The sequence below is a fragment of the Thunnus thynnus genome, chromosome 8 (assembly GCF_963924715.1).
Source record: "Thunnus thynnus chromosome 8, fThuThy2.1, whole genome shotgun sequence".
Lineage (NCBI taxonomy): Eukaryota > Metazoa > Chordata > Actinopteri > Scombriformes > Scombridae > Thunnus > Thunnus thynnus.
In genome coordinates, this window is record NC_089524.1 from 12,051,872 (window position 1) to 12,078,393 (window position 26,522).

At 35.4% G+C, this 26,522-nt stretch overlaps 2 protein-coding genes across 2 annotated transcripts in view; both read left to right on the top strand.

Annotated features, from left to right (window-relative positions):
- The first annotated feature begins 2,472 nt into the window (after positions 1-2,472).
- Positions 2,473-25,412, top strand: LOC137187558 (receptor-type tyrosine-protein phosphatase C-like). The gene is made up of 13 exons (XM_067596532.1): positions 2,473-2,612; positions 6,750-6,767; positions 6,976-7,251; positions 20,547-20,780; positions 20,873-20,989; positions 21,367-21,495; positions 21,586-21,747; positions 22,399-22,545; positions 23,592-23,800; positions 23,905-23,965; positions 24,111-24,222; positions 24,505-24,542; positions 24,863-25,412. Exons 1-13 carry the CDS (start codon positions 2,549-2,551, stop codon positions 24,886-24,888), a joined length of 1,593 nt encoding a protein of 530 aa, XP_067452633.1. The 5' UTR covers positions 2,473-2,548; the 3' UTR covers positions 24,889-25,412.
- The window catches only part of LOC137187561 (receptor-type tyrosine-protein phosphatase C-like), a 104,667-nt gene continuing 84,111 nt past the window's right edge, over positions 5,967-26,522 (top strand). Inside the window, exons 1-3 of the mRNA XM_067596535.1 lie at positions 5,967-6,218; positions 6,379-6,528; positions 19,948-19,965. The gene's annotated coding sequence lies outside the window, so the exon portion shown is untranslated. The remainder of the gene's footprint in view (positions 6,219-6,378; positions 6,529-19,947; positions 19,966-26,522) is intronic.

Below are 26,522 nucleotides of genomic sequence, written 5' to 3' on the forward strand. Positions count from 1 at the left end.
TTAAATACTACCAATTTCTTGAGGGACAAAAATAAAGTACCTAAAAAAATATTTAATAGTAATAGCTCCTAGTGAAGTCCCACGGTCGAGTTCTTGCTTCAGTTTGTTTTGTAGTGGTGCTGGAACCCACCTGGGAGCATGGATGTACATATTTTAGTTGTATCTTGTACGTGAATGGTAAGACCATGGATGTCTTAAGAGAACTGAATACAGTGTTGGAGGCGGCGCCCCGTTCTTTCCTATGGAAGTTGCTACAGTTTTTTCCGCATTGCTTCTGCATCTGTGGGGCCCATACAGCAAGCGGACCAGTGACTTTCGCCGGCTGAGCCAGCTACTTCTGGTTTAGCCCTCCAGTTAACTTGAATGGGGACAAAACAATTCATTCGTGTGGCTCTTATAGACTTTCAAAATGTTATCGGACTAAATAGATCAAATTCTGATAGTGAGACAAGTCATTTCGCAGGGGTTGTGACGCTCAAAAAAAAAAATTCACTCATTTACAGACAACTCTATCACAATGTAAGTCTATGGGAAAAAGTCTTTTTGGGCCCAATAGCATCACGTGACGTAATTACACAGTTTGGCCACTATGTCAATTTGGCTTCACATCCCAGCACTGGATAAGACACCAAACCCTTTGAAGATGCCTGGATACTGATCCACTACTGACTCTACACTGTTCTATGCATTGGCATTGATGCAGTACACCCTCTTGACTTGGCCTAAATTTTCACAACTTTGTCACGTAGCAGTGAGTCATCTCCCTCTGGAACTACTACAAACATGAGATGGTGTTCTTTTCCTTTAACTCTCTCTTTGTGTCTGCATATGCCTTTGGTGTTGATGAGCCGTCCATTGCAGAATTTGAGCAGAACAGATTTTGGATGAATGCATGGCTTTACCTTCATGTCTCTAATGTTGAGCTAATTTCAATCAAATTGGCCTTTCCTCCTGTGTCCAGCTTGAGAAGAAGGACAGCTCCATTTATATACAATGGAACTGTCCACTTGTCCTGCTCAACTCTGTTCACACTTGACTTCCTGTGCTACCATGCCCACGAGGAATACATCACAGAGAGCAGTTTCTACCACGGTGTACACATGTTCACCTCGGCTTTGTTTCCCCTTGGACAAGCATTGCTTTGTGTACTGATTCTGTCCTTTACAGTTGTTGCAGACTTTGCTGTAGGCTGGGCATTATTTTGGTGCCTCAGAAACACCTAGCGGCGAACACTTGGGCTAACATACTTTACTACTTACTTTAGTGAAATTATGCCAACACAGCCTGTGTCGTTATCAAGTAATATTAAACTTACTGAAATATTGCGACTATAGTCTGACTCATTGCAATTCTCAGAGCTGGGGAGAGCAGCAGGTAAGCCAACTGTCAATCAACACCCACATAACAGACATCAAAGCTAGTGTATGTCTTCAAATCTTATTAATGGAACAATAATTTCCAAAAGGACCACCAGCACACTTATTAAAGGGCCAGAATTTAGCGATTGAGACCATTAATAAGAGAAGTTGATGCTTTTTGAATGGGAACCGGCTCAGCCAGCAGAAGTCTCAAGTGCACATGCTCTATGGACTTTTTGGCTTCATGTGCCACTTAGCAACTTTCATAGGACTGAGCGGGTGCCATCTAGTCTGGAGTCCAGTGCTCATAATACATCCATGATCTTGAGAGGCACCTGCCTGCAGCAACATGGTGGCTGACAATCACAATGGTCAACCATGGTGATCAACCGTATGCAGGAAGTCATATGACAACATGTTACCGTGGTCAGCAATAAAGCTCAAAATAAAGTAAAGCTCAGGGCACAGCGTAAACGTTATTGAGAGGCTGTGTAATATGTTTGCTGTCATATAAGGGAAATAAAGTCTCTGTTCCTAAAACGTGTCAACGGCTCTTCTGCTATTCTTCATTGCAGAGTTCGTCTGGGCTATTACAAAGCTAGTTACCAGCTACGAGCAAGGCTAGGCAGGTTTGGAGCTGCATATCTGGAAAGGTCAAAGTTCATGTTTGTTCAAAGTTGTAACATAAGTTAATGAAGAATGTGTAAAAATCTGAATATCAGTTGATTTGTGACCTAATGATGCATGGAAAAAGTGTGTGATTTAATTCCTTGTGTTTTTTAGGTGACAATCAGTGTCCTGGAGGGCTGTGAGGGCTTCAGCAGGTTCTCTGCAGAAAAGGCCATACAATTGGGTATCAGGCCATATTAAAATCTATACTTAAAAGACTTATAAATGAAATGATATGTGGACCTGAGTGACTTTTCAAAAAGACGTACCCCTGGCTTTGTTTGTTCTGGTATTGAAAAGGCGACTTTGCTGTGAGAATTAACTTCTCACAGTTGTAAAGTGAATAATTTTTTTAAATAAATGTGGGAAGATTGTAGTGTCATCTTGAAAGTGGAAATGTTGTCACATGACTTCCTTTATATAGATGACCATTGTGGTTGTGTGCGTGTTGCTCAACCAGGTGCTCTTGATGATCTGGGTCCCCCACTCAAACATACATTCACACACTGTAAGTCCTGGATATGGCAGGTCCCTGTATTATCAAGATCCTGCTGCTCTGTGCTGGGATCATTGGTGTGGCTGACTGTAAGTAACCTTATCTATTATTTCAAATAAAATATAAGGTGCTGAAAGATAGGATAAATAAAGTAGTATTAGTAACACTACACATGCCTTTTGTATTTGTCTAAGGTGTTGTAAAAGTGTCTCTAAAATTATTCATACACATTAATGCTTTTTATTTTATCATTACATATTTACAATATATAAAGCATATTTATTTTGGTGTTTAGTATTTGAATTTCTCTCACTTTGTAAGGAATGCAATCGATGTAGACCTTGGAAACTGTTGAAGACTCACCAGCCTTTAATAAATGCACTGACCCATTAAATCAGAAGTCATGAGCCTGGACATTAGCCTACACTTAGACTTGAATTTTAAATCCCACATAGCTTTCTTTCATTTAAGAGATATTATAAAGGAATGGCTGTTCCTATCTCAACAAGATGCCAAAAAACCTGTTTATTTCAAGTAGATTAGACTACTGTAATGCTCTTTTGACTGGTCATTAATCCATTGATAAACTTCAATTAAATCAGAACTCTGCTGCCGGGCTTTTAACTAGAACAAGAAAGAGAGAACATATCACCCCAGTTTATGCTAACCTGCGCTGGTTCCCAGTGTCTTTTAGGATTGATTTTAAAGTTCTTTTACTTGTTTACAGGGCTCTTAATGGTTTGGGATCGGCCTACGTTACTAATTCTTTGTTGTTTTATAATCCTTCAAGGCTTCTTAGATTCTCTGCTGCCGTTTTTAAAAAAATACAAACGATCACACAAATAAAAAAATCCACAGCTCAGCTTTTTTTTAACTTTGCACCAAAACTATGTAATTCCCTGCCAAAGGATAAATAAATCAAGGTTAAATCAATCAGACTAGAACTGCAAAAGTAGCTGGGTTTATGACCACAACTGAAGTCATCTAATTAAGTTGTCAGTCCTGCTTTTTATGCCCAAACAGGTTTAATAAAACATAACAAATGCAATAATAATTTATACTTTTCTCTTTTGTAATTCCAGGTTAACAATGTTACTTAATATATTACATTTAATTGTTTTCGTGATGTTTATAATTCTACATTCTAATAACTCAATTGATCCGCTCACTTTTTGCTTTATACTGTTTCATTGTCACAGCAACGCCAAAGCCAGTATGTACCACAAAATGTCCCCTGTGATCGCACATACGCACATAATGTTCCTGCACATTATATTTAGTTATATTGCTTCATTCTGTATTCATTCAAATGGAAAAAATAGAAAAAAACCCTACGGTATGCTTGTTTCTTTGGTGCAAACGTTATCCTCTGACCTGTACCTCATACACCTTCACTGATATCACTGCAAAGCTACAGCAAGTTTAGATAGAAATGGATGTTTTAATAAAACAAACCCTGTTTGTGATGTGCATATATTTATGTTATTCTGTTTTATAGTCGTATACACCCCTTCATTACAAGTGTGTAAATATCTTTCTCTTTTGTTATCCCAGGTCAAGGTCCATCAGGTGAGTGACAACAAATGCATTTTACTAACATATACATACATATACGTGGTGCTACGTATACAAACATATAACATTCAGTTGTAATTCTAATGTTTATAATGTCTTGTTCTACCATCAGCTGTGCTTTACCATGTGCCATACCTTCACCTCAGCCTCCTTTTACCTCAAGCTCACTTTTCACTGTCTCATGTCTTCATGTTCATAGTAGCACCAAAGCTATGAGGGGCCCTTAGGGACATTATTCAGAATTTCCAAGCATATACATGTACTTTTCCTCTCATATACACATATGAAACCAAAATCATTCACATAGTATACTAAAAACAACACACATATACAAGTGAAATGCTTTTACATACACAACTGAAACACTCTCACATAAACAACTGAAAAATTATACGCTTACATACATGACTGAAACGCTCTCATGAAAACTGTTGAAAAGCTTTCACACATACTAGTAAATGTGCTAACCACACATGCATACAAGTGAAATGCTTTACATACACAACAGAAACACTCTCACACAAACAACTGAAAAATTACACGCTTACATACACAACTGAAAAGCTCTCATAAAAACAATTTAAAAGCTTTCACAAATACTAGTAAAATGTGCTCAAATACACAACTGAAAATGTTCCTTTCACATACACATATGAAACCAAATCAATTCACATACTATACTGAAAACCTCACAGACATACAAGTAAAATGTTACCTTTTGAATACAGGACTTTCACTTGTATAAAGTTGTCACACATGTTTTCCCATGACACATAATGTCACAAACTGAACTGGCTGACAGTACAGTAATCCTTGCTTAACATGATGCTGATGTGTGTGATGTGTGAGAGGAAAAGTACATGTATATGCATGGTAATTCTGAATAATGTCCCTATCTGCCCCTCATACAAAGCCAGCATTTTGTCCAAAACTATGTGAAATGAACACAGCCTTCAAATGGACATTATGTACCCTTTGCACAGAAAGTGGATACCCAAGTTCTGGGAAACCATCATAGTTGCCAAAATTAAGGAAGGTTTAACACCAAAAAACAACAACCCCCCCCCCCCCCCCCCAAAACACATCTAACTCCACCAACAAGACACAAGTAAACTGTAGGAGGAAACACTTACTACATGATAAACAGGTCAAAACTATGTTGAATTATTGGCATATACACTAACATGTGCATGTATATATATATACACACACATATACCATGATATATATATATCAGTCAAACTGGTGTCCATCTCACAATACTTATTAGGGGAGGGGACCGATGCTACTGTAGATTACAGCAAAAGCAGAAGTTCAACCAGGAGAGACCACCAGTCTTAAATATATTTATGATGCTAAATAATTTAGCCAAAAACCCAGAATAACCTTTAATACTCAAAGTGAAATGGCAGGAAATTATTAATGTTGTTGTTGTTAATGTTTCAAAAATACATGTATGAAATGGGTGTTCAGTCTATGGAGAAATAATATGTGTGTGTAAGAAGTTCTGGGCTGAATTGGCCATCTTGGTTGAACTTCTGCCTAATTATTTTACTATGCAAATAGAAACTGCATTACAGGGTAGGTCCAAAGGTTTTTTTCTTCTACATCTAATACAAAACTAAGTGCTAGTTCCACTATTCTAGCTTCATAGTCCTATTTAACTCTGTCTTACCTCCTCTGCTCCTCAGGGCTACTATTTGTTTGTTTTTTATCATTTCTTACCTTTTTAATTTTAAGACAAATGTGCAGTTGACATCAATGAGGAAAGTTAGACAAGAAGCAATAACAAATTAAATAGTTTAACACCATGAGAAGCAAACTGCTACATGAAACATCTTCAGTGATGTAGGAGATGTTATTGTGATATTGTGTCTGTCCTGATTTTTCGTATTCTTGGAATGTAGATGTTGTTTCAACCCTCTCACCTGCACGCACTACCACAAATTTGAACTCATCTACAGTAGTCAGCCCAACTTTCACCTCCTCAACTCCACGCACCACGGCAATTCCTGCCGTGACTTCAGACACGCCTGCAGCTGCCAACACACCTTCACTCACCTTGTCAACCCTTTCCTCAAACACTTCAATTCAGACCATTTCAACTAATGCATCTGATGGTAACGTATTCAGCCTCAGTTTACAGTTTTGTTTGCCACATTAGAGTTGCATTTGGCATGATATTTTCCTAAAATGGAAGTAAGGCATCATGTCAGGTAAGGCTGTTGCAAAATAGAGTATTTCTGCCAGAATGTGACCTCCATGATCTCCGTCCTCCAGCCATTACCAATCCTGCAAGCACCTCAAATGAGAACACACCCACAACCACTCTCACCACCATCCAAACAGTCTCTCAGGCAATCAGCAATCTAACTCCGACCTCACCTCCAACCACCCAGTCCAACACCACAGTGACTCCTACCACCAAAGGTTGGAATTTTCTCATTTATATAGGATTGTAATAAGATTGTGTTGTGCATACACTCGCACTGTGGATAAAAGGGTTAAAAATACTCTATAAGCTAAAGGCACATACTTTACCTTTAGTGTGCTTTGGGAGTATTTTAAATTACTTGTGTTATTTAACTAAATGTTAATATTTTTTGTATTTTTTGATTTCATGTGAATGTGTCCTCCATCCCCTGCACCAGCCCCTCCACCTCCCCAGTGTGAGTATCAGTTTAAAAGATAATCCATCTAATGTTGTTTTAATTTTTGTATTTCTCTCTTACTTTACAATGAATGTGTTGAAAGTGGAGTGTACAGAATGATCCTCGGCATAGACAGGAACATTTTCAACACCTATATGAACAAGGTTAAAATAAATGGCAGGTGGTTCATCTTACTAACAGGTTTTACTGTGTATTGTTTGTACAGGTTCTTACACTGTTACACCTATCAAGTTTGGCTTCCAGATCAACTTCATAAACTCTCCCCCTGGCAACTACACCGTAAATGTTAAAGAAGAAGGCCGAAATGAGACTGGCGTCAAATACCCTGCTCAGCACTCCAATCCAAACATAACAACACATAATATCACACACCTGAAGCCCTGTACTAACTACGAGCATAATGTGACATTTGACCATGCTGGCACAGAAATACTCTGTGACCACAATGATAATAAAACTACAGTGACGACAGAGAAAATGAGTGAGTGAAAATAATTCATACTGTTGTATAGTATTTTTCTTTTAACTTTAGAAATGAGTGAAAATGGGAGAGACATTTGTGCATCACTTCTGTATTTCAGCTGAAAGTGACATTAAACTTGGCAACTGCACCCCTGGATATCTTTGTTACAAGAGTGACTGGAACATCAGCTCTGTGCAAATAACAGCAAATAATATTGAAGCCAAGCGATGCCGAAATGACAATAAAAGGTTCTGTATCAGACTGGATTACAATGACATTTGCACAGATTTGAATACGACCGTCACTCCAGAAAAGTGTGCAGCGTTTTCCTTTAAGAAAAACATCAGCGCTGGTATGTATAATACAGTCTACCTGTATTTTTAAATGCATGTTATGTAGACCTCCTTTCATCATGTTTTATATATGTGCTTTTTTCTCTTTTTCAGCTGAATTTTTAAATTCAAATGAAATAAATGTGACTCCTCCCACTAAACTTCCTGCAAAAATAGAAGCAAATTTACCTCCAAAATGCATCAATCTCACCATTGATTACATCTGTTCTGGTAAGTGGTCAGACTGAAAGTAGAGAGCCTTTGTTTGTCAGCAACATTATAAATAGATTTACATGGATAAAGATGGTGATTCAAATCTGCATTTCCATTGTTTTGTACTCATAGTGTAAAAGAGATGAAGATGTAAAGTGGAGTAATTTTTGCAGGAGTAGAAAAACATATTTTTCTAATAACTGTAGTGACATAAATTGTGTCTTCTGGTATGAGAGGGAGGTGGTGGTGAGGTATTGCTTTGTGAGCTCTGTGAATCAGTTTTGAATAGAATATTGGTTTTTGCTTTGAATGTCTAAATCTAAACTGTTTAAAACTGATCTTAAATTCTGAGGTACAGATATTAGTTGATTGAGAAATGTTGTCACCCTTCTGTCTCCTCAGATTCTGACAATAAGACCAAGAAAGTGTCTGAGCTGGAGCCTTTCACAGACTACACCTGTATTGGTCAGATCAAGGAAAATGATGTCACCATAAAAAACACAACTGCTATCTGGTTCAAGATTGACTGTGGTATGTTGTTGCAATGATAGCTTGTAATCTAAGATACTAAAGACCAGATTACTCAGTTCAGTGTTAAAGATGTGTGATGTGTTTCAACAGATCTTAATATAATAACACAAAGGGACTCAACCAATACCTCCATTGAGTTGAGCTGGACAACAACCAGTCAGAACTGTTCAGAGGTCCCCAAACTTTATGGGCTTTCATATGACTGCAGTTGTCATCCACCGGATCAGACACATACAAACTGTGAGTAAAATTTTAAAAATATTTTCCATTTTAGATCAATGTACATTTTGGAGTCTTGCAGATTAACTTGCTGGTCAGTTTATATGACAAGTGAGATATACAATGAAGACATTTAAAACTTCCATTGGCCTCAAGTATATCATTTTTTCTTCTGTGCTCACATTTTAGTACATTGAGGGATAATAGGTGTAAATAAGCTGAGATGAGACGACAAGTCACACTTTGGAACAAGTCATTAATAAACAATAAAATCAATTAAATATGTTACAGAAATAATATTGAAATGATAGTTTAATTACCTTTTTAGAACAACATGATGAGAAACTGATTACAGCTAAAATTGTTGAACCTCATATGATTTGCTGGTTATTTATTTGAAATAGTTTTTAGAAAGTGTGATATTAGTTGATTCTCTAGCTGTCAGCCATGTAGTACACAGTGTATACAAAAGTGTTACCTTGCAGGACCAGTCAGTGATCTACAGTCGCAGTGACACATTGATGATTTAGATATCTATATTCTTGTCAGTTAATGGTAACTCAACAAATGTTTCTTAACTATAGGTTCAGTCTTTTTACATCTCTTTATATGTTCCTGTTGTTATTAAATCGGACACCAAAAGCAGCTAATGAAAACTAAACTGTTACATCTACAGTTAACAAACAGAAACCTGGAGGAGCATGTCATTTTTCTGGACTGAAACCATTCACCGATTACACCTGTGAAGTCCAACCCACCTACAACAACAAGAATGTTGCCAAACCAACTGAAGTTACAGAGAAAACTAAGCCTGGAGGTAAGTAAACAGCAAACTGTCTTTGGAAAATATTACAGTCAACACTTATATAAAGTTATATTTAGTTCAAAGGGGATAAAAAGACTATTTATTATATAATGTTCATAGTTGAATATTAAGTTAAGATGACCACGAGCCAGTAAAAGTACCAGTTTTAACAACAGCACTGAAACTGTGAATATTTGGGGAGAAAACTGACATCACGTATTGAACTACAACTACATTATATTATGCTTAATATGGTTTCTAAATGAATCACGTCAATTTTTGGCATTGACTCAACACAAGATTTACTGTAATGAATTATTTAGTTATTTAAGAAAAGGATAGTAATCATAATTATAAACACAATTTATCTTACTTTTTATCATAATAATAATGATAATTAGGAATTATGTACTTTATATCATTACTTGTCCTGTGTTATTTTAATTAAATGGTGATAAATATTGATAATCAAACAACATCTCATTCCCTGATAGCAATACCAATCATAATAATGATACCAATATATCGTATATTGTATATTATATAAGAAAATGTATTTTAAACATCACACACACATCCAAACCATTATAATTAACTTTATAATGTAGCTCCAATCATAACTGAAATAGGAGCCATGTACAAAACATGTATCATGAATACACAGTAATTATAGACCTCAAATTCCAACAACAAACAACAACAATGGTTATTCTCTGTTTTTTCACAATGTCTCAGTGAGCAGAAATCTACAAGCTTTAGTTAGTCCTGAGCTGTTTATAAATGAAGCACAGGTGCTGTGGTGTACAGTAGTAATTATAAACTTTTTTGTGTTTAATTATCATCAAATGGTAAATTTAAAAAAAAAAAAAAACTCAAAGTAAAATATAAAAATCATGCATTTGCCAAATGGTAATAGGTTTCCTTGTATTGTCTTTCAATAGACAATATTTAATTAATTCAATTAATTTAAATTAAGTAATAGATAAATTTCAAAATGGAACCAAAAACTTAACTGAAAGGCTTTTAAAATGTGCTCATTATTCCATTTACTTATGTGTTTATGACACTACACAGGTAGTTCTGGATATAATATGTTAAATCTAGGTGATTTAAGTACCACTGAGCCTTACAGTTGTACCAACTACTAACAGGCCACAACATATATTGAATTCCTTTGGTTGCCAATGAAGAAGAAAAGATGCAGGCCTTACCTTACTTCCTGCAGCATCAACTCTTTGGACTGGGTGTTTAGGGTCGGGCCTGGTGTCCTCCAACTGTGCCCTGAGCTCAGCGTTGGCTTCATGGCTAACCCAAAATACGTAAATGATGAGGGCTGTCATTCACCGTACATCATGGTTTCAACAATAGTTCCTTCCTATCAGCAGCACGCTAACCTTCATGCGTTTATTTCTCCTTCCTCTTCCTCTCTCCATCTTCTCTACTTTTCCTTACTTTTTGGCCTCTGCCCTCTGAAAGGCTCATATTAAGACTCACCTTCTTCACATTCGACAACCAGTCAGTAGGACAAATGACAACCTGTGATCGTGACAGTCTGACAACCCCACTGAGTTTCAGGCACTCTGATTAGCCAGACTCCTAACACAGCTCCAGCCAACACATAACAGCTGTGTGGAATAAATGGAATAACAAAAAAATCAAATTTAAAAGCCATTTTAAAATGATTTTACGATACCATTTTAAAATTCAGTTATTAATTAATCATTTAAAGGAAATACTGATGCCCAAGATGCCTAACAATCACTTAAACTGTGAATAAGCTTAAAGTGTTGCATCTAAAGGAAAATATGTTGGGTTTTTTTTTTTACTCTCTTACAGTACCAGACAAAGTTCCCAATTTGTCGTCAAGTTTTCCAGAGCATAATGTGATTAAAGTTACCTGTCCTGATGTGACAAATTTCCGTGGACGTGCCAAGCTATACAATGCAACTCTTCGTTATAATAATGATGTCATTGAGGAGAAGAAATCACAACAGAAATGTGAATTTACATTCAAAGATCTAAGCTACTTAACGACCTACGACGTGGAGGTTTGTATAATCCTACTTTTCATTTAACAGTGTTGTTCAGTTTATTCCTCATACTTATATGAGTTCCATAATTCCTAAGTTAAAGGGATGCTCTGTCTTTTCAGGTGTTTGCTTTCAACGGACGCCTCTCCAGTAAAGCCACAACAGCATCTGTTAGCACTCGCTGTATGTGTGGTTTTAATTAATGCCATAAATTGCTCAGATAAAACATTTCATTCAGACTTACCATACATGTCAATTTCTGCACATTTTAATCTTTGATATAAATGCCATCCCTTTGATATTTTTTTTGTCATAACTATCATTTTGCAGACAATGACAAAGCTCTCATTGGCTTTCTGGTCTTCCTCATCATCCTCACAACTGTGGCTGTGCTTTGGGGCGTCCACAAGATCTACATGATGAAGCGCAGAAATTCCCAGTAAGGATAATTTTGCATCTTACCTCCTGCATCAGTGTGACTGTAACGTTGCCTCTGGCCAGTTTTACAGTTGTAATGAGTTTTAATTTCCTGTAGAGGAGAGTTATTGTTGTTCCAGCTGAACTCAATTCTTTAATCACATTGATAAAGACAGAGGTGAAAAATTACATATATGGTTTACCCATTCTGTATGTAGCAACATGAATATGCACTATATACAGCAGGATACAAAATTATATGCATTTCTCTGAAGCCAAACTTCAAACTTTCTCCTCAGGGATGTGAATGAAGATGTGATGCTTGAGTCAACAGCCAGTGAGTAAACTTTAGTTGTCCTGTTCTTCCTACATCAGTCTTAGAGTAGGTAGCAAACAGCAATTACTTTCAGCAGCTGCAAATGACTGATGTTTTTTTAGCTATTAGGTTATGGTTAGGTTAGGTTAGGTCACTTGTTAATGGTAGGAAGATCATCAGGAATTCTGTATTGTGTACAGTATTACAATAGCTTTTAATATAACTTGTAGTTTTAAAGTCACTTAGACAAAACCTTTTTATGTAGTAAGTATGAAGTGCACTGCAGTTTGACCAGTACCCACACTATTTACCCACAGTATTTCCTGTTTTTCTTATTTTCTGTTGTAGTTTATGCTAATGTACCTCAATGGCATCAGAATGAAAGAAGATGAACGCAGGCCTGACGGAGCTGCCTACCAAACCATCATTTACTCTTACTGAGTTCTTCAGTAAGTTCAATAGTCGATATTTTAACCTGTGAACAATGGCACTCAGTACTCTTAGAATTGATACTGGCTTGCTTAACTCTGTTCTATTTGCTTAAACTGATTGTGTTTTTGTTAAATTTGTCTTTGTTGAATTATACAGATATTTTTTATTGTTTTAATGTGCATTTTGCAACAACTGGAACAGTCCTATTCTCATTGACATCTTAATCCCGTCAAATTTGGACAAGCTAAGACTAATAAAATCATATAACATGAAGCATTAGATCCTGACCACACTTAAAGGCATCTTTGATCATTAATGTCTTGTAACAGCTTCAATGTGCTATGCTAAAGTCAAAACTGGCATTTGCTATTAACATTACCAGTGTTCAACTGGCAGAATACGCAAGTATTATGAAATCACACTTTTAAATCTACCTGTATAGCATGGCTTTTACATTATTTTAACTTGTACTTTATTTTCTGTTTTATTTTTGTTGTGATCATGTTGCCTGTTAATATTTCAATGATGAGTTTTACACATGCTAATCAACGCCACCTAAAGAAAAGTAAAGTAAAAGCAGCAGCATGTAGATTTCACCTCCAGGCAATGAATGTTACAGGTGGAGTATGTTGTGGTTTATGTTATGTCTTATTATTTTTTACAAACAGATGCCATTTTTCTATGTGTGTTTGTGAGCTACATATAACATTTTATATTTGTATTTCCCTTATGAACCATTATAATAAAAATCGTTGAAAATGGAACATGGTATCACACTAGCCTCTGCTGTGTCTCTGGTATATAATTACTAGTGCATTGCTGTTATTATAATTAACAGTTACTCAGTCATTTCTATAATGGTGCATTATGGTGGCAATCCTTACTGACTTGTAAAGTGAGGAAGTATCAGATGACAATATCATATTTATGATGTATTTGCAGATGTCAGATGGATAGATTTCAGATGGACATCTCTGTATGTCAACAAGTGTTCTTGATATTAGTCTGGATTATGTTCTTAGTAAAAGTGTTACAGCGTTTCCTGGTAACTAACTGATAAAGATACATGCTAGATAAACGCAACATTTGTGGTTTGATTCTAACAGCAGAGTGATGCATGTCACCTCCCCATCTCTCTCCCCCTCGTTTCCTGTCTGCTCTAAACTGTTGCTACAATAAAGGCTTTTAATATAGAGGCTTTTTATATAGATATACTTACCATTAAGCTGCTACAATTTGCCAGTTTTCCATTAATTGCCAAAGTGAAACATTCCATCCTTTGCTGAAATTCAGGTAGTGTGAAACTCGTTTAACACTGGTATTTAAAACTTTGTCAGTGCAAAAAGGCATCAGGGATCTGGCTACGTGCAACAGAGAAAGGACCCAAAGGAGGCTCACCTGGAGGTGTCACCCTACTGCGAGATGCACCAAAACATCAAGGGGAGAGGTCGGGACAGGATGGACATAAGGAGGGAGAAAGCATCTGAAAGTGACAAAGTTATTGAGTACGAAAAAGAGCCAATACTAGAATGGGTACAAGTAGATTTAAAGTTAATTGTAATATAATTGTACAAAACTGTGACATGGACTTCACTTTATCTAATGCTAACACAGGTGAAAGGAATATGGGAAGGAATTTTTCACACTTATTTGTTGGGTGACATAATGACAAGTTAATGATCCCAGTATCTGGCCATTCCATCAAAGGTATATATTATATACACAGCCTGTCTTTCTAAGGTGGCTTATTCCTTACAAAAGACACCAATGGTCTACAGGTCTGAAACTGCCGGCATGGTGTCTTTGTATTGATTGAAGTTGGTTTCTGGTGTCTTTACTGTATTTCTTGGCAAAACAAGTGATGCCCTGTAGGGTACATATACAATAAGTAGTAAGTAAGTAGTAAGTACATCCTAAAAAACATTAAGTTTGAAGATTAAAAATGAATGAAAAAATGACAGGGATGCAGAAAAAGTACTCCTGGCTTTGTTTGTTCTGGTCCTAAAAAGGCAACTTGGCCATGAGAGCTGACTTTCCACAGTTGTAAGGTTTATTTAAAAATCATGTTTACATGGGCAGATTGTAATCTTGTTTTGAAAGGAGGAAATGTTGTCACATGACTTCCTTTATATAGATGCCCATTGTGGTTGTGTGCGTGTTGCTCAACCAGGTGCTCTTGATGATCTGGGTCCCCCACTCAAACATACATTCACACACTGTAAGTCCTGGATATGGCAGGTCTCTGTAGTATCAAGATTCTGCTCCTCTGTGCTGGGGTCATTGGTGTGGCTGACTGTAAGTAACCTTATTTATTATTTCAAATAAAATGCAAGATGCTGAAGGATAGGACAGATTAAGTTGTATTAGTATCAAAACAGATGCATTTTGTATTCTTCTACGACATTACATTAATGCTTTTTATTTAAGTGCATTTTCTTGTTCCCCCAAATCCACAGTAGGAACTATAGCCAATTTATTCTCTTTAATTAAAGTGACAAAAGCTGCTATGTTTCATACCACATATAGAGATTTAAATTTCACATTTCAATTTTTTTGGCTAAGTACATTCAAATATGTTAAAAATAGATGCATTTTGAATAAATTTTTAATAGATATACAGAAAAAGTAAAACATCAGCTCTGGAACATTATAAACAACTTAATCTAAATATCCAGTAAATACAGGTACATTACAGACACTTTTTTCCTACTCTCAAGTCTACTTCCAGTGATCAGCATCTCACTACAACCCTTGGTATGCGTTACTTTTCCATTATTGACTGTTGAAGACTCATCAGATTTTAATAAATGTACTGACCCATTAAATCAGAAGTCATGAGCCTGGACATTATCCTATATTCAGACTGAAATTTTAAATCCCACGTAAAGACGGTGACCAAAGCTGCTTTCTTTCATTTAAGAGATAAAAGATGCCAACAAAATGTTGAAAAAATTGTTCATGGGTTTATTTCAAGTAGATTAGACTACTGTAATGCTCTTTTCACCGGTCTTCCAAAACAATCCATTGATAAACTACTATTAATTCAGAACACTGCTGCCGGGCTTTTAATTAGAACAAGAAAGAGAGCGCATATCACCCCAGTTTTAGGTAATCTGCGCCGGCTCCCAGTGTCTTTTAGGATTGATTTTAAAGTTATTTTACTTGTTTAAAAGGCTCTTAATGGTTTGGGACCGACCCATATTTCTAATTCTTTGTTGATTTATAATCCTTCACAGCAGCTCAACCTTTTTTAACTATGAACCAAAACTATGGAATTCCCTACCAAAGGCTAGAAGAGATGCAAATTCTGTAAACATTTTTAAAACTTATTTATTCAACATTGTGTTTAACTAACTGTCACTGTTCCTTTGTTTTTTCTTATCTTTTACATATTTTATTGTACTTAGAATATCTGTTCTTGCTATTTGTTGCCTCTTTTGTTTGCTATTCCTTTGATTGATTGGTTTATCACGCAGTATTTGCACTTGTCTTAATTGCCTGTTTTTTTTGTTTTTATTTATTCTCTCGTTTCTTCACTTAATGTAAAGCAATTTGAGCTACAACCCCTTTATTATTATTATTATTATTATTAACATTCTGTTATTGAACATTGAAAAATTATGAAAGACCCAAAAATGACTGCGCACTGTTGATCACTTGTTCTCATTTTATTGACAATGTATCGGCCCTCAGACATTCATCAGGAAATGTTGATGATTGATTTTTTGGTCACAATTTATGATCTGATGCACCTGCCCACAAAACTTTTTTGAATGCAAGAATTTTGTGTTACCGGCAAGATTTTTTTTTTTTTTTAAATCAACAGACATCAGACTAGAACTGAAAAAGTAGCTGTGTTTATGACCATAACTGAAATCATCCAATTAACTCCCAACCGTTTAGTGTGTTGTGTTTGGGGGTCTCAATTGTAATGACCTGGATATTCATATGAACAGCTGCCTCACACCAAAAACAGTTCGTATCCTTAACAAGCTAAACAAAGAATGGCTACAGAATACACAGGTAAAAAATTACGTTGAATTATTGCCATGAAATGTTAAGTATATTAAGTTAAAATACTCCATTACAAGTAAAAGTCCTATATGAAAAATCCTCCTTAGGTAAAAGTACATAAGTAATAGCAGCTAAATGTACTTAAAGTATTAAAGTAAAAGTACTCATTTCATCTATCTGACTGATATATTTTTTATTTATGACATCACTAGATTATTAATACTGAAGCATCAGTGTGTAAGCAGCATGTTACTGTTGTAGCTACTGGAGCAAGTTTCAACTACTTTAAATACAGTTAGCTAGTTTAGTCCAGTGGTTCCCAACCTAAGGTGGCCTGACCAAATTACTCATGGAAAACAGGTCAAAACTATATTGACTTATAAATATTCAACATGTGATGTGCAATTGAGTCAAGTTCTGGGAAATTGTAGTAGTTACCAAAATTTAGTAAGGTTTAATGCAAAAAAACCCTCAAAAACACATCTAATCCACCAACTATACACAAATAAACTATGTGAGAAAAAAATTACTTCATGATTAACAGGTCAATTCACATATACCTTTTAGGGTGTATATATAGTTTTTGTGTATGAAATATGTAATGTGCAATTTTGTTTGAAAATAAAATGTTTGCTAAGCAGTATGAAACTCAAACCTCTCCCACCACAATCAACCTCTTGCCAAATATTATTCACTATTTAAGACCTACATTTATGCAACTAATTTGTAATAGCTATTTTCATTCTCTAGTGACATTCAGTGCCAATGCATGAAGTAGTGTGATGCTCATATAGTGAAAAGAAAGGAAAGTGATCTTCTTTTAACCATAATATATTTCTTGGAATTTTCCCAATTTCTTCTGTCCTAATTTAACCAGTTAATTAAACTTTAACCTCCAAATTATGGGATGGTTCCAGTGAGGGTAGAGTACATAATATTTCTGCATATTATATTTAGTTATATTGCTTCATGTTGTGTTCATTCACATGGAGAAATAGAGAAAAAAAAACCTACAGTATGCTTGTTTATTTGGTGTGAACCACATCCCCTGTCCTGTACCTTGTACACCTCCGCTGATATCGCTGCAAAGCTACAGCCAGTTTAGATGGAAATGGATGTTTTAATAAAACAAACCCGGTTTGTGATGTGTGTATATTTATGTTATTCTGCATAATACTAATATACACCCCTTCATTACAAGTGTGTAAATTTCTTTCTCTTTTGTAATTCCAGGTCAAGATTCATCAGGTGAGTGACTGCAAATAATTTTTCCTAATATATAACATTCAGTTGTAATTCTTATGTTTATTATGTCTTCTTCTACCATCAGCTGTGCTTTACTATGTACCATACCTTCACCTCAGCCCACTTTTCACTGTCTCATCTCTTCATGTTCATAGCAGCACGAAAGCCAACATCTTATCTAAAATTAGATTAAATGAATTCAGCCTTTTAACAGAAATCAATTTCACTAATCTGGATAATACTTTTTGTGATTTTCCCAATAACCCAAAAACCATTGGAACTGGAACAGTCCATTTGCTATATTATAAACTGCAATGTGTCAACTACTGAAACAATGTATTTAAGTGGTTTTATGAAATATGTCCAGGTTGCAAAAATGATTTAAATACTGTCACTCCCAGTGTACAGGGACAGTTGCAACATGTCAAAGATATACATAATTAATCAATCAAATACTCAAAATGAAAAAGATTATTTATCATTCATGTTATTGTGACTGTTAAAAAAAAAAAAAAGAATACCTTTTTTCACACTACATGACAAAAAAGAGCCATCAAATTATAATGCAAGATAATTATTTAATGGGTAGAACACACATCCTCAAAAAGGTTTAAACATGAAATCAAAATGGATTAGTTTGAGGACAACATTCAGTACAGGGTCACATGGCAAATGCAGTATGATTTGGCCACTGTCCTGACTGATTTACCCTGTTTAATGCCATCTGAAGCCTATCTATCTATCGATATCTATCTATCTATCTATCTATCTATCTATCTATCTATCTATCTATCTATCTAGTTTATGTAGGCCTTTAGGTTTTTAAAATATAAATGAAACTTGGTTCAGGGATGGTTGTAACAAGGTGTTACAACCGTCCCCGTATCACCAGCCATGTTTTGACCTCATGTGAACTAGCTTGACTGTTAGTTTGACACATGTTAGTCATTTCTATTTTTAGCTTACAAAACAGTGATTCTAATAATACTTGTTTGGATTACTAGACATTTGATCTCAGGACAGTATCCAAAAAATACATTTGATAAAAAAGTTAAATTTTTATCTCAAAAAAACACTTTTGCTGATAACTTTCTCTGGGAGTTTCAAATGTGGCTCCTTTTTTGTAAGTAAGAAGACCATCTAACTGAACATTTGCAGAGTTAGTGTAATCACTGTAGCTTGTTTCTGATTTGGAGGAATTCAAGGTGTTACAACAGTCCCATTTTACAACTGTCCCTGGTGTCCCCTACATAATGTGTAAAATAAAACCCACATTATAATATTACTAAATATAAGATAAAATAAAGTGAAAATACAATATATAGAACATGTACTTCACCATGTTTACACAACCTGTAAATCAGTGCCTAGGTTTCTGAAGCCATAAGCATAACAGAACCTCCCTCTTCCCAACGGACACAGACTCACCACCGGTCTTGATTAACCAAAATAAGCCTCTTTCAGCTTACCCCAGAAAGTCGTCCTACAGGTTTAATGGCACTGTGGGTCTTATCTGTGTCGGATGCAACCCAAAGCTGCCCTGGAAAGAAATCATCCTTAGTGGCACTGTGGGAGTTAGAAAACACATCACAGTCTTTTTTCTCAAACCTACCAACCATTGACCTCAGTACCCATGTAACATAAGACGGAAAATAAACCCACTTGATAATAACAATAAAAGCAAGATAAAATAAAGTGAAAATACAATGCATAGAATGTATACTTTAGTGGTGGTAATTTGAGACTTAATAAGCGAAAAACTTAGAAAATATTTCACCATGTGTACACAATCTATATATCAGCGCCTAGGTCTCTGGATACCCAAGTTCGGGGAATTGTAGTAATTGCCTAAATTAAGCAAGGTTTAACACAAAAAAACCAAACAAACAAACAAAAAAAACCACCCAAATACATGTCTAACTCCACCAACTACACACAAATGAACTATAGGAGGAAAAAATTAATACATGATAAACAGGTCAATGCTATATTCACCGGCCACTTTCTCAGGTACACCTGTGCAATCTGATGCAATCCAATACAGCAGCACTGCTATGAATCTACATTTATGAATCTTAACATTAACTAAATGTTAATATTTTTTGTATTTTTTATTCCTTTCTAATTTCTTTTGAATGTGTCCTCCACACTCTGCACCAGCCCCTCCACCTCCACAGTGTGAGTATCCGTTTAAAAGATAATCCATCTAATGTTGTTTTAATGTTTGTATTTCTCTCTTACTTTACAATGAATATGTTGAAAGTGGAGTGTACAGAATGAGCCTTGGCATACACAGGAACATTTTCCACATCTATATGAACAAAGTTAAAATAAATGGCAGGTGGTTCATCTTACTAACAGGTTTTACTGTGTATTGTTTGTGCAGGTTCTTACACTGTTACACCTATCAAGTTTGGCTTCCAGATCAACTTCATAAACTCTCCCCCTGGCACCTACACCGTAAATGTTAAAGAAAAAGGCCAAAATCAGATTGGAGACAAAGCCATTTCTCAGCACTCCAATCCAAACATACCACATAATATCACAGCCCTGAAGCCCTGTACTGACTACGAGCATGATGTGACATTTGACCATGCTGGCACAAAAATACTCTGTGACCACAGCGATTATAAAACTACAGTGACGACAATGGAAATGAGTGAGTAACAATAATTCATACTGTTGTATTGTATTTTTCTTTTAACTTTAGAAATGAGTGCAAATGGGAGAGACATTTGTGCATCACTTCTGTATTTCAGCTGAAGGTGACATTAAACTTAGCAGCTGCATCCCTGGATATCTTTGTTACAAGAGTGACTGGAACATTATCTCTGTGCAAATAAATAATATTGAAGCCGTGCAATGCCCAAGTGACAATAAAACGTTCTGTATCAGACCTGGTTATTATGACATTTGCACAAATTTGATGACAACCTTTACTCAAGAAAAGTGTGTGAAGTCTTCCTTTAACCACATCCAACACATCAGTGCTGGTATGTATAATACAGTCTACCTGTATTTTTAAATGCATGTCATGTAGACCTTCTTTCATCATGTTTTATATGTGCTTTTTTCTCTTTTTCAGCTGAATTTTTAAATTCAAATGAAATAAATCTGACTCCTCCCACTGAACTTCCTGCAAAAATAGAAGCAAATTTACCTCCAAAATGCACTGATCTCACCATTGATTACATTTGTTCTGGTAAGTGGTCAGACTGAAAGTAGAGAGACTTTGTTTGTCAGCAACATTATAAATGGATTTACATGGATAAAGATGGTGATTCAAATCTGCATTTCCATTGTTTTGTACTCATAGTGTAAAAGAGATGAAGATGTAGAGTGAAGTAATTTTTGCAGGAGTAGAAAAACATATTTTTCTGTAGTGACATAAATTGTGACTTCTGATATGAGAGGAAGGTGGTGGTGAGGTATTGCTTTGTGAGCTCTGTGAATCAGTTTTGAATAGAATATTGGTTTTTGCTTTGAATGTCTAAATCTAAACTGTTTAAAACTGACCACAAGTTCTGAGGTACAGATATTAGTTGATTGAGAAATGTTGTCACCCTTCTGTCTCCTCAGATTCTTACAATAATCCCAAGAATGTGTCTGAGCTGGAGCCTTTCACAGACTACACCTGTACTGGTCAGATCAAGGAAAATGATGTCACCATAAAAAACAAAACTGATATCCAGTTCAAGATTGACTGTGGTATGTTGTTGCAATGATAGCTTGTAATCTAAGATACTAAAGATCAGATTACTCAGTTCAGTGTTAAAGATGTGTGATGTGTTTCAACAGATCTTAATATAGCAACACAAAGGGACTCAACCAATACCTCCATTGAGTTGAGCTGGACAACAATCAGTCAGAACTGTCCAGAGGTCCCCAAACTTGATGGGCTTTCATACGTCTGCAGTTGTCATCCTGTGGGTTCAACATCGGACAAGGAACGTGCAAAACGTAAGTAAAATTTTAAAAATCTTTTCCATTTTAGTTCAATGTACATTTTGGAGTTTTGCAGATTAACTTGCTGGTCAGTTTATATGACAAGTGAGATATACAATGAAGACATTTAAAACTTCCATTGGCCTCAAGTATATCATTTTTTCTTCTGTGCTCACATTTTAGTACATTGAGGGATAATAGGTGTAAATAAGCTGAGATGAAACGACAAGCCACACTTTGGTACAAGTTATTAATAAAAAATAAAATCCATTAAATATGATACAGAAATAATATTGAAATGAAAGAGTTTAATTACCTTTTTAGAACAACATGATGAGAAACTGATTACAGCTAAAATTGTTGCATTTCATATGATTTGCTGGTTATTTATTTGAAATAGTTTTTAGAAAGTGTGATATTAGTTGATTCTCTGTCTGTCAGCCATGTAGTACACAGTGTACACAAAAGTGTTACCTTGCAGGAGCAGTCAGTGATCTACAGTCGCAGTGACACATTGATGATTTAGATATCTATATTCTTGTCAGTTAATGGTAACTCAACAAATATTTCTTAACTTCAGGTTCAGTCTTTTTACATCTCTTTATATGTTCCTGTTGTTATTAAATTTGACACCAAAAGCAGCTAATGAAAACTAAACTGTTACAGCTACAGTTAACAAACACAAACCAGGAGGAGCATGTAATGTTTCTGGACTGAAACCATACACCGATTACACCTGTGAAGTCCAACCCACCTACAACAACAAGAATGTTCTCCTATCAACTAAAGCTACAGAGAAAACTAAGCCTGGAGGTTAGTAAACGGCAAACTGTCTTTGGTAAATATTACAGTCAACACTTATATAAAGTTATATTTAGTTCAAAAGGCTAAAAGGCTATTTATTATATGATGTTCATAGTTGAATATTAAGTTAAGATGACCATGAGCCAGTAAAAGTAACAGTTTTAACAACTGCACTGAAACTGTGAATATTTGGGGAGAAAACTGACATCACGTATTGAACTACAGCTACATTAAATTATGCTTAATATGGTTTCTAAATGAATCATGTCAATTTTGGACATTGACTCAACACAAGATTTACTGTAATGAATTATTTAGTTATTATTTAAGAAAAGGATAGTAATCATAATTATAAATACAATTTATCTTACTTTTTATCATAATAATAATGATAATTAGGAATGATGTACTTTATATCATTACTTGTCCTGTCTTATTTTAATTAAATGGTGATAAATACTTATAATCAAACAACATTTCATTCTCTGATAGCAATATCAATACTAATAATAATACCAATATATAGTATATTGTATATTATATAAGAAAATGTATTTTATACATCACACACACATCCAAACCTTCCTCTTCCTCTCTCCATCTTCTCTACTTTTCCTCCGTTTTTGGCTTCTGCCCTTTGAAAGGCTCATATTAAGACTCACCTTCTTCACATTCGACAACCAGTCAGTAGGACAAATGACAACCTGTGACTGTGACAGTCTGACAACCCCACTGAGTTTCAGGCACTCTGATAAGTCAGACTCCTAACACAGCTCCGGCCAACACATAACAGCTGTGTGGGATAAATGGAATAACAAAAAATAAAATTTTGAAAGCTGTTTTAAAATAATTTTGCAACTCCATTTCAAAATTCACTCATTAATTAATCGTTTGAAGGAAATACTGATGCCCAAGATAATCAACACAGTAACACTAATGAGCTTAATCAGTGTTAAAACTGCTGGTATTTTAAACTCAACAATCACTTAAACTGTGAATAAGCATAAAGTGTTGCATCTAAAGGAAAATATGTTGTTTTTTTCACTCTCTTACAGTACCAGATGATATTGTCAAGTTATCGATAAGTGTTCCAGAGCATAATGTGATTAAAGTTACCTGTCCTCATGTGAAATTCTTCCGTGGGCCTAAGATGCTATACAATGCAACTCTTAGATATGATGATGTCATTCAGAAGACAAAGTTACAAAAGAAATGTGAATTTACATTCAAAGATCTAAGCTACTCTACGACCTACGACGTGGAGGTTTGTATAATCCTACTTTTCATTTAACAGTGTTGTTCAGTTTATTCCTCATACTTATATGAGTTCCATAATTCCTAAGTTAAAGGGATGATCTGTCTTTTCAGGTGGTTGCTTTCAACGGACACCTTTACAGTAAAACCAAGACAGCGCATGTTGACACTCTCTGTACGCGTGGTCTTAATTAATGCCATAAATTGCTCAGATAAAACTTTCATTCAGACTAACCATACATGTCAATTTCTGCACATTTTAATCTTTGACATAAATGCCATCCCTTAGATATATTTCTGTTATAACCATCATTTTACAGACAGCGACAAATTTGTCATTCGTCTTCTGGTCCACATCATCATCATCCTCATATCTGTGGCCGTGTTTTGTGTCATCTACAAGATCCACATGAAGAAACTCAGAAATTCCCAGTAAGGATAATTTCGCATCTTATCTCCTGCATCAGTGTGACTGTAACGTTGCCTCTGGCCAGTTTTACAGTTGTAATGAGTTTTAATTTCCTGTAGAGGAGAGTTATTGTTGTTCCAGCTGAACTCAGTTCTTTAATCAAATTGATAAAGACAGAGGTGAAAAATGAAATATATGGTTTACCCATCCTGTATGTAGCAACATGAATATGCACTATATACAGCAGGATACAAAATTATATGCATTTCTCTGAAGCCAAACTTCATTATATATTTTCTCCACAGGGATGTGAATGAAGATGTGATGCTTGAGTCAACAGGCAGTGAGTAAACTTTAGTTGTCCTGTTCTTCCTACATTAGTCTTAGAGTAGGTAGCAAACAGCAATTACTTTCAGCAGCTGCAAATGACTGATGATTTTTTTAGCTGTTAGGTTATGGTTAGGTTAGGTCACTTGTTAATGGTAGGAAGATCATCAGGAATTCTGTATTGTGTACAGTATTACAATAGCTTTTAATATAACTTGTAGTTTTAAAGTCACTTAGACAAAACCTTTTTATGTAGTAAGTCTGAAGTGCACTGCAGTTTGACCAGTACCCACACTAAGTTGCAGTATTTCCTGTTTTTCTTCTTTTCTGTTGTAGTTTATGCTAATGCACCTGAATCTTAATGACATCATTAAGAAGATCGTTGATGAACGCAGGCCTGACGGAGCAGCCTACCAAACCATCATTTACTCTTACTGAGTTCTTCAGTAAGTCCAATAGTCGGCATTTTAACCTGTGAACAATGGCACTCAGTGCGCTTAGAATTGATAATGGCTTGCTTAACTCTGTTCTATTTGCTTAAACTGATTGTGTTTTTGTTAAATTTGTCTTTGTTGAATTATACAGATATTTTTTTATTGTTTTAATGTGCGTTTTGCAACAACTGGAACAGCCCTATTCTCATTGACATTTTAATCCCATCAAGTTTGGACAGACTAAGACTAATAAAATCATGTAACATGAAGCATTAGATCCTGACCACACTTAAAGGCATATTTGATCATTAATGTCTTGTAACAGCTTCAATGTGCTATGCTAAAGTCAAAACTGGATCAAGCATTTGCTATTAACATTACCAGTGTTCAACTGGCAGAATACACAAGTATTATAAAATCAAACTTTTAAATCTACCTGTATAGCATGGCTTTTACATTATTTTAACTTGTCCTTTATTTTCTGTTTTATTTCTGTTGTAATCATGTTGCCTGTTATTATTTCAAAAAAGAGTTTTACACATACTAATCAACGCCACCTAAAGAAAAGTAAAGTAAAAGCAGCAGCATGTAGATTTCACCTCCAGACAATTATTGTTACAGGTGGAGTTTGCAGGTGTATGTTGTGGTTTATGTTACGTCTTTTTTTTTTAACCATGTTTTGTTTGTGTGAGCTATAACATTTTATGTTTGTATGACCCTTATGAACCAATATAATATAAATTGATGAAAATGGACCATGGTATCACACTAGCCTCTGCTGGATACTAAATGATGAAAAATAATTTAGCTTGTAACTGTAAAACAAAATTTTATCATTTGTTTCACATCTATAACCTGGGCTCAATGTGCAGTCTTCTCATGCACTTGACCATCAGACAAGTGAGGCCAAGTTTTAACTGTCTGGAGGAATACTGATTTGTTCAGAGTTTACTATTATAACAATAAATATGTAGGTTTTCCCCCCAATGACACCCAAGAACACTGTTTATTCTTTTTAGTCATTGGTATCCCCATAATTAACAGTTACGCAGTCATTTGTTTAATGGTGCAGTCAGGCAGTCCTTATTGGCTTGTAAAGTAAGGAAATATCAGATGACAATATCATATTTATGAGGTATTTGTGTTCAGAAGGACATCTCTGTATGTCAACAAGTGTTCTTGTTATTAGTCTGGATTACGTTCTTGGTAAAAAAAAAAATTTAAAAAAAGTGAAAGCGTGAACTGGTAGTTTACAGGTTAAGATACATGCTAGATAACCGCAACATCTGTGGTTTGATTCTGGCAGCAGATTGATGCATGTCACCTCCCCATCTCTCCCCCCCTCATTCCCTGTCTGCTCTCGACTGTTGCTATAATAAAGGCTTAAAAATGCCCTCTAAAATATTTAAAAAGAGAAATGTGTGACAAAAAAATGGAAGTTATATACTTACCATTAAGCTGTACCAAACATTCCACCTTTGCTGAAATTCAAGTAGTGTTAAACTTGTTTAACACTGGTATTTACAACTTTGCAAAGAGGCACAAACACAGCCTGGCTTACG